The following is an 11,646-nucleotide window of genomic DNA, read 5'->3' on the forward strand; positions in this document are numbered from 1 at the left end:
GATAAACAAGCTTTAAACTGTGCACAGATGAAGTAGCAAGTCATAGTGATAAGAAAGTATAACCCAGAGACGTGTCCTTGAGCATCTACACACTCTGCAGAAGAAGTTAGCAAGAGAGATGGAGAGCTTTATCTAGCAATAGAACGCTTACAAGTATAAGTTACTAACCAATAATAAAGTGATAAGTATACCCGCCTACCCTAACAGTATAAAAGTCTGATGCAAACCAAATAAAATTGAAGCTTGCTTTACCAATCATATTGATTCGACTGCTTGTCTTCCCTCGCCATCGCATGTTTTAGTTAGCTTTATATTTTTAAATTCTGAAGCACAGAACTGCAAAAATATATGTTGCTTCAAACAGTCAATTCTTGTGTTTGAAAGACATTGCCAAATGTGTCAGAGCCTTCTGTGACAATATAATGCAATGTACTACATCAGTCTGAGTATCCGTGGAGTCTTGTAACTCTCTGAGCAACTAAAGAAGAAAAAAGGAAATAAAACTCAAAATATGATGTCTTTATCTTTGCTGAATAATTTTGAATTACTAGTACCAAGATACAACAGGTACAAGAGATTTTAGTTACAAAGGTCAACTGCTTCAGTTCAACTTGGCCAATAAAGATAGAATGTGAGGATTCACATTGCATGTCTAGGCTACTTAATTATCTACAATCAGATTAATTGTCTTGACTCACTGTTGCTCCACCTTATTGCTACACATGCTTGTGTAAATATGATGCAAGGACTTTTTGCATACACACCTCACAGCCGATCTCGTTGCAGATGCCAGTATTTTATATGATTTCACTCCTGGTAATTGTGGGAGAATTTGCCTTCCCAGGAAGCACTTGAGTCTTCAGGAAGGCACCAAGCCAGTGGCAGAATTAAGATGCTTTTGCCTGAAATCACAGAGCAATAAAGCTTGCGCTTGCAGCTGTCCTTCCCTTAATGAGACCATACTATGGAGGTCAAGGCACAAATACAGTCTAACATCGGTTTGTGAACCCCGTTCTTGATGGAGCTCCATGCACTTCTGTCTCAGGATGGACCTCAAGACTAGAACAAATTTTAGCTCAAGTGAATTATGCAGTATGGAAAAGCTCTAGAGCTCCACTAACTTTGTGCTAAAGTTGTAAGTCAGTACCTCATGAGAATGTTGCTAGGCAATTAGCTTACTTCAATTATCAGGCAATAAACTAAATCCCCAAAAATGAAAGTCAAATAATTCCATACATCTAGTACAGATTACATAAGTTTTCAAGAATAATTGACAAGAATAGCTGCAAACTTAAGAGTCTATTAACAGACTCTTTCTGGTAGAAACAGGAGTATGTAGAGAAATGACAAATTATCTGAAGCAGAATTTCCTTTTAGTATTTTCAAATTAGGATCAATGTTTGCAATGTCTTCCAAAACCTTCCTCTGTATGATGTTCTATCACTTTTTTTTTTCTTACATGTTGCATAGCATGATAATTTTGCAAAAGACACCTCCAGAGTAGGTTTTGGTAGTCTTTAGATATTTCTGTTGAGATATTGATGTCTAGAACCATAAAATATGTAAGTTCTAACATGATTTTGCTTAGATCTTAATTTTGTTTACCATCTTTACAGGATTCCTGTAGTGGCTTTGCTGCCTGAACAGGATGTATCAGTGTTAGTCTTTGAGAATCTGGGGTGTTGTTTCTTCACCCTCGGACCTTTTATTCTGGGTTAGTGATATGTTGGAAAACCTGCTATGAAGGAGGTGAAGCAAGGGCTAGTCCTCTCTGCCAGATTCCTCTGGGTGTGTGAGCACCAGTCTGCCAGTTTGCAGTGGTGCTGCTGCTGACCTTGGGTCATATTCCAAATCTAGAAGACCAAAATTAGACTTAACTTCTGAAAACATGGGCTGATTGGATGTCTGCAGTTCCAGCTTCATGTTTAACTTTAATCAGCCTGCCTTTTCCTGTTGTGATGAAATAACACTCCCTGTTTTGACAGTCTCTGGCTTTGTGGAATGGAAAACCAAAATAAACAATGAAGACCACATTGAACATGCTAATACACAACCTCAAATGTTTCTTTAATTCCTAGGCCTAAAGTAGAGAGCTTATCCAAACATTTCCTCCCGTTGACTGCTTCAGTCCCCTGTGCCATCCTGGGTTACTAGATTTTAGATAGGAACTTCTAATACACATAATTCAGATTGAAAGCAGGGTTTAATTAGCATGAACTCCCCTATCATAATTGTAATCTACAGTAAATGAATGCAAGTAGCCACACTGAGGTCACCCCTGAGCCCTCCCCTCCTCGGCACACAGACAGCAGACATAAGCTGACACCAGGCTCTCGTATAAAGCTAGCACCCTACATTCACTGCAATAGCAGCAGGTTTACAGGGCTGCAATTTAGAGGATCATGTCCCTGCTTCTCCTTCAGCTGTTAGCGCTCTCATGTGTTGGAGCCACTGAGCCACAGCGAGACTCACCACAAAGGAAAAGCAGAAGGACATTTCAGCACCTTTTCTATTTGGGCAAAAATCTGCTTGGAAGTCAGAACTTTCGTGAGCTGGTTGGAGAAAACCCATTAGGTGTTGAAGAAACCCTGGGGAAACCAAGCTTTTTTGTAGCAATTCCACAGACAGCATCTGAAAGTGAGAAGCAAGAGGAAAAAAAAAAGTCCAGGTTCATCCTTCCCAATGCAGAACTCCATGCTGACCAAGACCTGAGAAACTGGGCAGCACCCAGAGAGACCTCTCCTGTGGAACACTTCTCTCCACCTCACTACTCCAGCAAGAGGGAGGCTGAACCTACCTATAGAAAAGATGCCAAGAAATTTTGGGACAACTTCATGTTAAAGAAAAATTCAGCATCTGAAGAGGTAATTTTGCCAATCAAGACCAACGAAATGCACCAAGAAAACTGCAGAACTCTGCCTTTTTCCCAGGTAAGAACAGGTGTCCAAGATCAATAAACGTGTCTTTTTCCCTGCCTTTTGTAATCAGCAACTGAAGACACACAGGTTACTTCATTTGCTAAGTCACAGGGCCTCTTCAGAACATTCACATGGTAAGTGGCTGAAAAACAACACTGAAAAAGGCTGAAAAAGCTTTAGTCTGATGAGGCAAACTGCTAAATTGCAGCACTGGAAAGCTACACATTCTATTTTCAGAGAGTTATTTATTCTTTTATACAAAGATGTACAGACCTAGCCTGAGCAAGCAGGGCAGTGGTAAGTAATTATCTATTCAATGAATATATATCAAAACAGTTTCTATACACAAACTAACTTTATATATATGTATATACATATGCTTATATAAAGAGAGTCCTGGGGCACGGATTTGCAGGACAAGCTGGCTGTTTTCTTACAGCTAAGCAAGGATTCTTTTCTGCTTTATTAACTGGAAAACTGATGCATACATCTAGTTCTGTGCTAAGAACTGGTAAATTGTCCCATGCACAGAAGAAGTCATTCTGTCATATCGTAACATCAAGACAAGCAAATAATATAGATAAAATTGCTGTATTCCTCATGAGGCAACATTTATTCTAAGTGTTTTTATAATCACAGTCCGTCAAGGATCATGTTTTTTCACATTCCTCACTAAATTTATTTTATTGGGAGATATGTGTAAATACAGGTGTGGCCTAGAAACATGTACCATTTTACATTTTTGTGTCATGTAGCATAGCAAGCTTTCTTCAGAATGGCTACAGTTACGCCAATATAAAAGTACTAACTTCAGCCCAGTATTTTACAGCTTGAGAGTTGGTGCAGGCTCTCCTGATACAAGGAATTGTTTTTGCAAACGAAGAGATTACAGAACTCCCATTGCACTTTTAAGATTCTGACTGAAAAAAACCTGCTAAAAACATTATGTCTCTTCCACAGGGAGATTACAGTTGAGTCTAGCTTGTGGTTTATACACAAGAGCATTGGGCCAAAAAAGTGTTTAAAGTCCTGCTAAGTGGGTAAGACTGCTTGACCAGGTCAGAAATTTAGAACTCAAAGAGCAATTAAAAGTTAAATATGACAAACCCACTCACTAGATTTTCCCCCATCAGCACACAAAGGCTCTGACAGAAGAATTTGCTTTGCTGTTTAATCAAGAATTGCCCATAGGAGCACTACAGTTTGCTTTTAAAAGCTCTTATATTTTACTGCTTTCTTAACATGAAAAATGAACATGTTTAAAGTAAATGTTCCTAGAAGAAAAAATGCAGTACTGTGGGGGGAGGGAGGGGGTGGGCGGTTGCTTTCATGCTTTCTAGCAAAGTCCATGGGCCAGTCCTGTACCAGAAATTTCAAACCGCTTTCTGTTTCAGGGTGTTACTCATGAGAGCTGTGAGAAGGTGATGGTACAGAATAATCTCTGTTTTGGAAAATGTAGCCCCTTTCATGTTGCTGGTCCAGGAGATCATCTTTACACCTTTTGTTCTCACTGCTTGCCCAGCAAGTTCTCCATGAAACGCCTGGATCTCAACTGCACCAGTGCTGTCCCAGTAGTGAAAGAAGTCATGATTGTAGAAGAGTGTAGATGTGAGACTCCGAAGATTGGATCTCTACTGTCAGACTTGCATGCAAATGTACATCAGCACAATTAACTTCTGTAAAGTACCTCTTAGCTCCTTGATCATAAGAATGCACCAAAGAAAAACCCCAAAAAACTAAAGCTTTCATCATGCTGATACACAGATAGATTAAAGACATAGACTTTGTACTTGAATTGCTTCTCCGCTTCAACAAGAACTGTACCTTGCAGTAACAATACAGTATACAGTACAATAACAGTTTCCCTGAAACTGTTAAAGGAACAGAGATAAGGTTACTGTGCTTATGTGTGTACTTTAACAAGGGAAACATTTAAAAATTTTCCAACTTTCCTATCACTGTTTCTATAATGCCATTAAATAATAGCTGAAGAACTAGCATGATTTATCTGTGCAAAAAACTAATGTATTGACTGGGTTTATGTTGCCTTTGCAAGGACTGCCAATATAGCTCTACTGACCACACAAATAAGGCTTTACTCTCTTATTTGCAAAAACAGGTCTACTTTTACATCAGGACAGTGGCTGGAGAGTGTAAAATGTAAATGGACATAGGGCAGATAGAAAGCTGCAATTAGTTCAGGTCATTCTGATTGCTCCCAGCTGGACTTCAGTTCGCAGTGAAAACTAATATACCTCACAATTTAGACACTTAGTGGTTGCAATGGATATTTTGCCATAGAAACCACTTACTCTCCTTCTTCATTCCTGCATTTGATCTGCATGGGTTTTTTTGCTGAATGTGTTACACAGTAGAAGGACGAAAAGAAAACCAGCATAAAAAATTCTATACTCCCACAGAAAACATAATAAATGAATGCTTTGTTAGTATTATTATTAAAATTCATTGTGGAAAGATAATGCACTTTTTTCAGTCTGATTAATTTTAACATTGTCAGTGACTCTAAGCTAAAGTTTAAGTAATGTTCTCAACACCTAAACTTGGTGTTGAGGTGAGCTCACTTCTTTGCTCACTCACTTCAGTGAGCAAAAAAGGCACTTGGGAGATAGAAAATCTGCAGAAGGATTTTATTAGCACGGCAAAACCTATACAGCTTTATAGGAACAGCCGAGAAAACTCTGTGCTAGGAAAGATCTGAGCCTAGTGCTAGCCAACACAGCACCAGGGTGTGGCTAGTGAAATGAACTAGCACCCTGACTCAGAAATTCACCTTTACATGTTGGGCTGCATTAAGCACGAACGGGCTCAGGTTGTGATCAAAGAAAGAAAAGCTTTTCTAACAGGCAAAGTAGCACCAGCTAGCAACTGATTTCCAGAGAGGTGATCTGAAAACAAAACTTACAGACTCGTAAGATGTTTAAGTCGGTATCCTTTAATACAGTGCCGGGGTCCTCTCAGAATCACCTGAGATTCCCACTAGTTGTTAGAAGTTCTTTTTATTCCCTATAATAATACATATGCATCCTAACTACCACGAATAAACATGTCTTTTCGTAGAACTAGTTATCGTAAGTCCAGCCTATTTTGGCTCCTTTCTTCACTGGTCCACAGGTGTCCTCTCATGGTCATCTTGAGGTATTTTCATGGTTGCTGGTCTTCTACTTTATCAGCAGTCCTCTTGGTGACCCTTCTCTTGGAGCATGCATAGAGGTAGCGCTGACTTCACAACCACCTGCAGACTTAGCTTGGTATATATCATTGTTCTTGTTCCTATACATCCTGTACCTTAAACAAGGCAGTTCTCCAAACTGTCTTAAGCTACTTGATTATTCGATTTAATTATTTACTCTACCTGTCAAGTGTACATAGTTTATGACCTTGTTTTCTAAGTTTTAAGTCCCCTAAGGCATTTTCCATTAGCTTTGGAGGGTTTTCTGTACTTATCCATTATCACAACCATATCATTCCAAAGAACATATTAATTCTTTTTGACTTATGTTTTTTTCAGTAGAGGCTCCTCCTCACGGTGCATGCCCAATTGCACAGCCAGCCCTAATGACAGGTGCTTTGTTAAAGCATGCTGAATGCAAGTGGAAAAGCTGAGAAACAACTCCCTGCCTTATCATAAGGTTCAAACCTCAGTACCTTATTAAACCTTTGTGAGTTATTGTGTGTGATTATTAGTGTTCATTTTCAATCAAGTCTAAGGAAGAAAATCACACAAAGCATCAACTTTTCCCAACTTTTTAATCTTTATTTATAACTTTATTTTCTGATCTGAAAAAGCTAAATCTTCTGACACTTCTAACCACTGATGTTTTAAAGCTATGTAAACATATAGGAATATTTGTCTGCATTTTCTTTTTTTATTAAATGCAAGTGTGTTCCAGGTTTGATACTTGCAGAGAACCACTTGAAGGTAGGACCCACATACACTTCCAGCAAGATCACAAGTCAATTAAAAAGAAAAATCTTCCAGTCTTGTGATTTTGATATGATTGACTGCTAAACTGTGACTTTTGCACATTAGGATGGCAGAACTGAAGCTATATTGTGGACTGTAAAGAATTCAGCCTAATTTATAAAGCTCCGTCTGTGTGCTGAAGCATTATTGCAGTCAAAGGCTGCTATTCATGTAAGGAGTCTGCAGGACCAGATTCCTAGTGTGAATTTGTGTAGGTGAAAAGAGGTAATGACAGCTGTAGTAATTGCTAATTAGATTAGTGCTGTAGGTTTTTTGGATGAATAATTAACCCAGCAATGACTGGTTGCATGTAATTAGCACAGTATTCTGCAAAATCAAGAGTGTGTTAGTTGGATCAGATTTCTCAGTCTCCAAAAATTCCATATTAAGAATAAGTTGAGCCCAAGGGCTGACAAGATTTTGCTCTCTCAGCAAAACTATGATGGCTTCTGTGAGTACAATGATGTGGGTGAGAAAGGTGCAGGGTGTGATCTATATCTGGATGCTTCCAGTAATGCCACTACAGCAGCAAAGCTGCACAACTTTAATTTAGTAGTGACTACGCAGAGGTTGCATGCTTTCTGTAATGAAAGCTTTTCCAATGTAACTATGCTTACAATGGAAGTACTGTTAATGTGATCTCTTCTATTTCAGAGCACTTCCTGTGCAAGTCGTACAGAAACAAGACTAAGCCATAGTTGCAGAGCTCTCTGAAAATTCAGCTCAGTTCCAAGTGGGTGTGCTTTGTCTTGAAAATAATTGAAAAGGAATGCTATTTATTCTAATTGCTTAAGGAAAAAAAAATATTCTGTAAAGGCTATTATCTCAAATAAGGATTTTATGCAACTGACTTTAATGGCTGTAATTACATCAAATGCTAGAGTTACATAAAACTCTTATCAAATTCTGCACAACCATATATTCCAAGGAAAAGTCTCTGAAGTTGTACTCAATACTTCAAACTATGCTTGGTACTTTGTTCGCCATTTATGAAATATTCACAGCTAACCTCATAGCTGTCAGCTAACAAGCCTTAGCACGTTTTCCTGACAGGTGGTGAAATCTCTTGCAGTACTTTCTCCTGAATGTACTATCTCCTTGCTGCAATAGCAAGACCACGAAATCCCCTACTCAGGGAGAAGCCCCCTGCCAGTCTGTACAGCTGCATAATCACATCATGCCTGGGAGTGTGTACTCTGCAGGATGGAGCACGTGAAGAGGTGTGGGGCTGAAGCTACCTCAGGTCCTCCACCAGGCAGTTTGCCACTTGAAACAGGAAACATTGATAGTGAATGACAAATATTTCGTATTTGCTGTTTTGCTAAACCTAACTCCTTGAATATCTGGTATGCAGCCACCAACTTCAGCTCCCTTGAAATCTCTCCCTGACAGCTCTGCACACTCCCTTTGCTCAGATGAGAAAGAATGGGGATGAGAAGACTCTGTAGTAGGCTCAAGGCAAGAATATTGTTAAAAATATCAATATTCCACACCAAGACTAAAATCATTGCACCAGCAAGACGCACTTCAACTTTCAAAACAAAAAATGGACCAAAAGCTAAAATGAATAATAATAAGAAGAAAAGTCAGAGCCAGCCTTGCTGCTTTAGGATATCGCTCTTACCAGCCATTTAGTCTGATGTTCAGCTGGTGGACGCAGCCTGCATTCAAACAGAGCAGGCATGTACCTCAGCTGTCTTTCTGAAGAACGTGGTACCTCAGCTTCACCCTCCACTGAAGCTACTGCAAACTCACTTTGCACTGCGATAGGGAAGCATTCAAGGATATTGTTGCCCTCCTTGAACCTGGACTGCAAGTCCTGGATGGAGAGAGGCATTAGATGAGCTAATGCTGGAACATGTGCAGCTGGATGTTACCTGAGCAGAGCTTCTCACACCACTGAAATGCTTTGGATGAAAACTAACTCGCTGCACTTGACTACTCCCTGGTCTAGCTTAGCTCCCATGAAACCTACCTGGGCTGGGGGATCAATAGATTTCACCATGCCAACCACTGAGGCAGACAGATCAGAAGACATGTCTTGCATTTGATTTTTTTAGTGATTAGGTCAGACAGAAAACAGAGCCTGAGAGACATTTTCTTTTAACATCTATTGCCTCATCCTCAGTATATGACATTGTGACTGACAACCCTTCTGGGTCAGGACAGGTTTTGTTTCAGCACAGCATGACATTAACACAGACCTCTGTATTCATGACACCAAGAATTTTGCTCCTATTCTGGAGTTTACAAGTGGCTCCTATGTACATCAGCAAGGTTTACAAAGAAGCGGGCAGTGCTGCAGAAGAGAAGTGGCAGTAACAACCTGCAGGTTTTAAAAGCACTGCAGAAGATGAATAGTGTCGAGAAGGCTGTTTTCTCAACCCAAGAGATTTCTGCGCACTGGCAGAAATTTCTTGCTGCTCTTCTGCATATCGGTCAAGGGACACAATTGGGCTGAAAAGAAATCCTGGAAAACAGTCTCAGGAAGCAAAGGGCTTGTAAGCAGTAAGAATCACGGGACTCACAGTGCACACCTCTCTCGTGCATGTGCTCTCCATAACAGAGCATCAGCTGTTACTGCACATGGTTTGATTTTAGCATGCTGATTTAATATTTACAGAGTGCCAATAAAATTTATATGATGACAGCTGGTGGCTCCTGTGGTAATTTATAAACAGCAACAACATCACAACACAGAACTCAGAAACTCCAACAGGAATTCTATGCTATTGTACAATATTCAGCACTGAAGAATATGGGTATTCTTCTGATTTTGCAGACTTCTAATAACCTTTATGAAACACATCCATGTTGGACTTCATGTAAGATCCATATTATGCAAAGTTAGTATATCCCTAGGTATGTTTTTTCTTTCAGAATGGAGTTCATCACAAAGACTCGTTATCTATCTTCCTGGATTTGATACTCTGGCAGAAGTGTCAGGTAACTTCTGTAGTCCAAACCTTTGCAAGCTGGACTGGGAAGTCCAGTACATGACTGCCTGCTTTTCTTCCCGTGCTGTGCTTCCCCCCAAAAAATATTAACAAACAGGAACTGCTGTGCTGATGACTGAGCCAGAATAGACTTCTGCCCACGATCCACAACCTGTGTTTACTCTGCACATCCATAAGTAGAAAAGGGTAAAATACAATCTGTCTGAGCAGACTACAGATCTAACGACTGGCCATTATTGGTGTGTCACCAGGCAAATACCTGGTATTCATCTAGAAGATGACATTATTGACTGATTCTTTTTCATTCTACAAGAAACCTTCATCAATCATACTATCTCTCTTTATCTTTCAATTTTATTTCCCAAGCCCTTGGTTTCCTTTCCCCTTGGCTGGGTGGTTTTTGTTGTTTGTTTGTTTATTCCACCTACATTTATTCCTCAAATCAGTGGAAAGTTTTCACAAACAGCTTATTATGTCTTTTACATATAGGCATAAATTCATATCTGAAATCTGTCATCGAGGAGGCAGTGGCTTTCTTTTTTTAAACAAAAACCTTTCCAGTGATTCTTTTTTCTACATTTTTAAATACTCCAATTAATATGTCTGCTATTTTCAGCATTATCTGTTCCTAGGACCATATGTAGCTTGTTTCTGAGGAAGCACTATCTTCTTGTTTACCTGACACAAGCTTCATTCTTTATCCAGACAACCTTCAGCTCCTGCTAAGAATATGTGTTTTGAGATCAAAGCAACTTTAGCTTGAAATGTTAACAATTGCCCTGTATAACAGAAGACTATGGACACTGAAAAATAAATCAGGAAAAGGTCCAAAAGTCTCAATGTTTGAAATTCACAAAAACATTAAATTGACTTTTTGGGCACTCTCTTTTCAGAATAATCATGTTATGATTAAGTTTTAGGAAGAGTGTTATCAGTAATAAAGAAGAGTTTTCTGTATCGGTGGTGATCACCATATTACTCTTCATCCATTTCAACCATCACGGTGTAAGAAAAATGCTCCAGGGCAAGAGCCCATCAATTTACAGTGGGAACCATGCCACTCAGACAGATGGGGATACCTTTAAGTAGCCAAAAGATCATGTATGTGCATCAGCAATGGGTGCTTCAAGGCACAATTCCCAGCTGAGAACACTGAAAATGCTGCCTGTTACAAGCTGTCTGTGGCTTTTAGCCACTGCTAATCCCTTGCGGGTCAGAATTATAATTTAAAAACAGAGTGGCTTCTATGGCTGTGTAAGGACCTTCAGCGAGCAAGAGGACCAGCACAGCACAGGACCTGAATATCCTGAAAATTTTGCAACTGGTCTGTGCTGACAGAGGAGAAATGCTAGAATGGAGAGTATAGAATTACAACAGCAGTTCTTTATTCATGTGCATGAGGTGTCCCACTCAAATCAGGGCACATTGAACATGGTTTTACACGATTCTTACACCTTTCAAGTGTTCAGATACACGATTTGACTACTCATTGCTTAACACACATATACTACTACTTTGGAAAACAGCTGTGACTCTATAGTGCCATCATCCATCTACTTCTTTCTTGATCTAAGTGTCCCTGGAGTTGGTCTTGCTATAGTTGCTTACCTATGATGCCAGGTAATGAGAGGGTTTCACACAGGTGTTGAGTGGTGTTGGGATGCTGGCATTATCTTGGTAGTTAAGGATACAAGGTAAAATTTGTATCTATTTCTTAAGAAAGCTAATATGATTTCATACTACTAAGAAAGGTCATACGATTTCATACTATAAAAACTGGTACAAT

General features: G+C 39.5%; 1 protein-coding gene across 1 annotated transcript in view; it reads left to right on the forward strand.

Moving 5' to 3' along the window:
- Positions 1-2,402: 2,402 nt before the first annotated feature.
- The window catches only part of CER1 (cerberus 1, DAN family BMP antagonist), a 9,468-nt gene continuing 224 nt past the window's right edge, over positions 2,403-11,646 (forward strand). The window contains exons 1-3 of the mRNA XM_010186464.1: positions 2,403-2,930; positions 4,313-4,573; positions 9,784-9,849. Of these exons, the coding sequence (XP_010184766.1) occupies positions 2,403-2,930; positions 4,313-4,573; positions 9,784-9,849 (855 nt within the window). The remainder of the gene's footprint in view (positions 2,931-4,312; positions 4,574-9,783; positions 9,850-11,646) is intronic.

The sequence above is a fragment of the Mesitornis unicolor genome, unplaced genomic scaffold (genome assembly GCF_000695765.1).
Source record: "Mesitornis unicolor isolate BGI_N332 unplaced genomic scaffold, ASM69576v1 scaffold23246, whole genome shotgun sequence".
In the NCBI taxonomy this organism is placed as follows: domain Eukaryota; kingdom Metazoa; phylum Chordata; class Aves; order Mesitornithiformes; family Mesitornithidae; genus Mesitornis; species Mesitornis unicolor.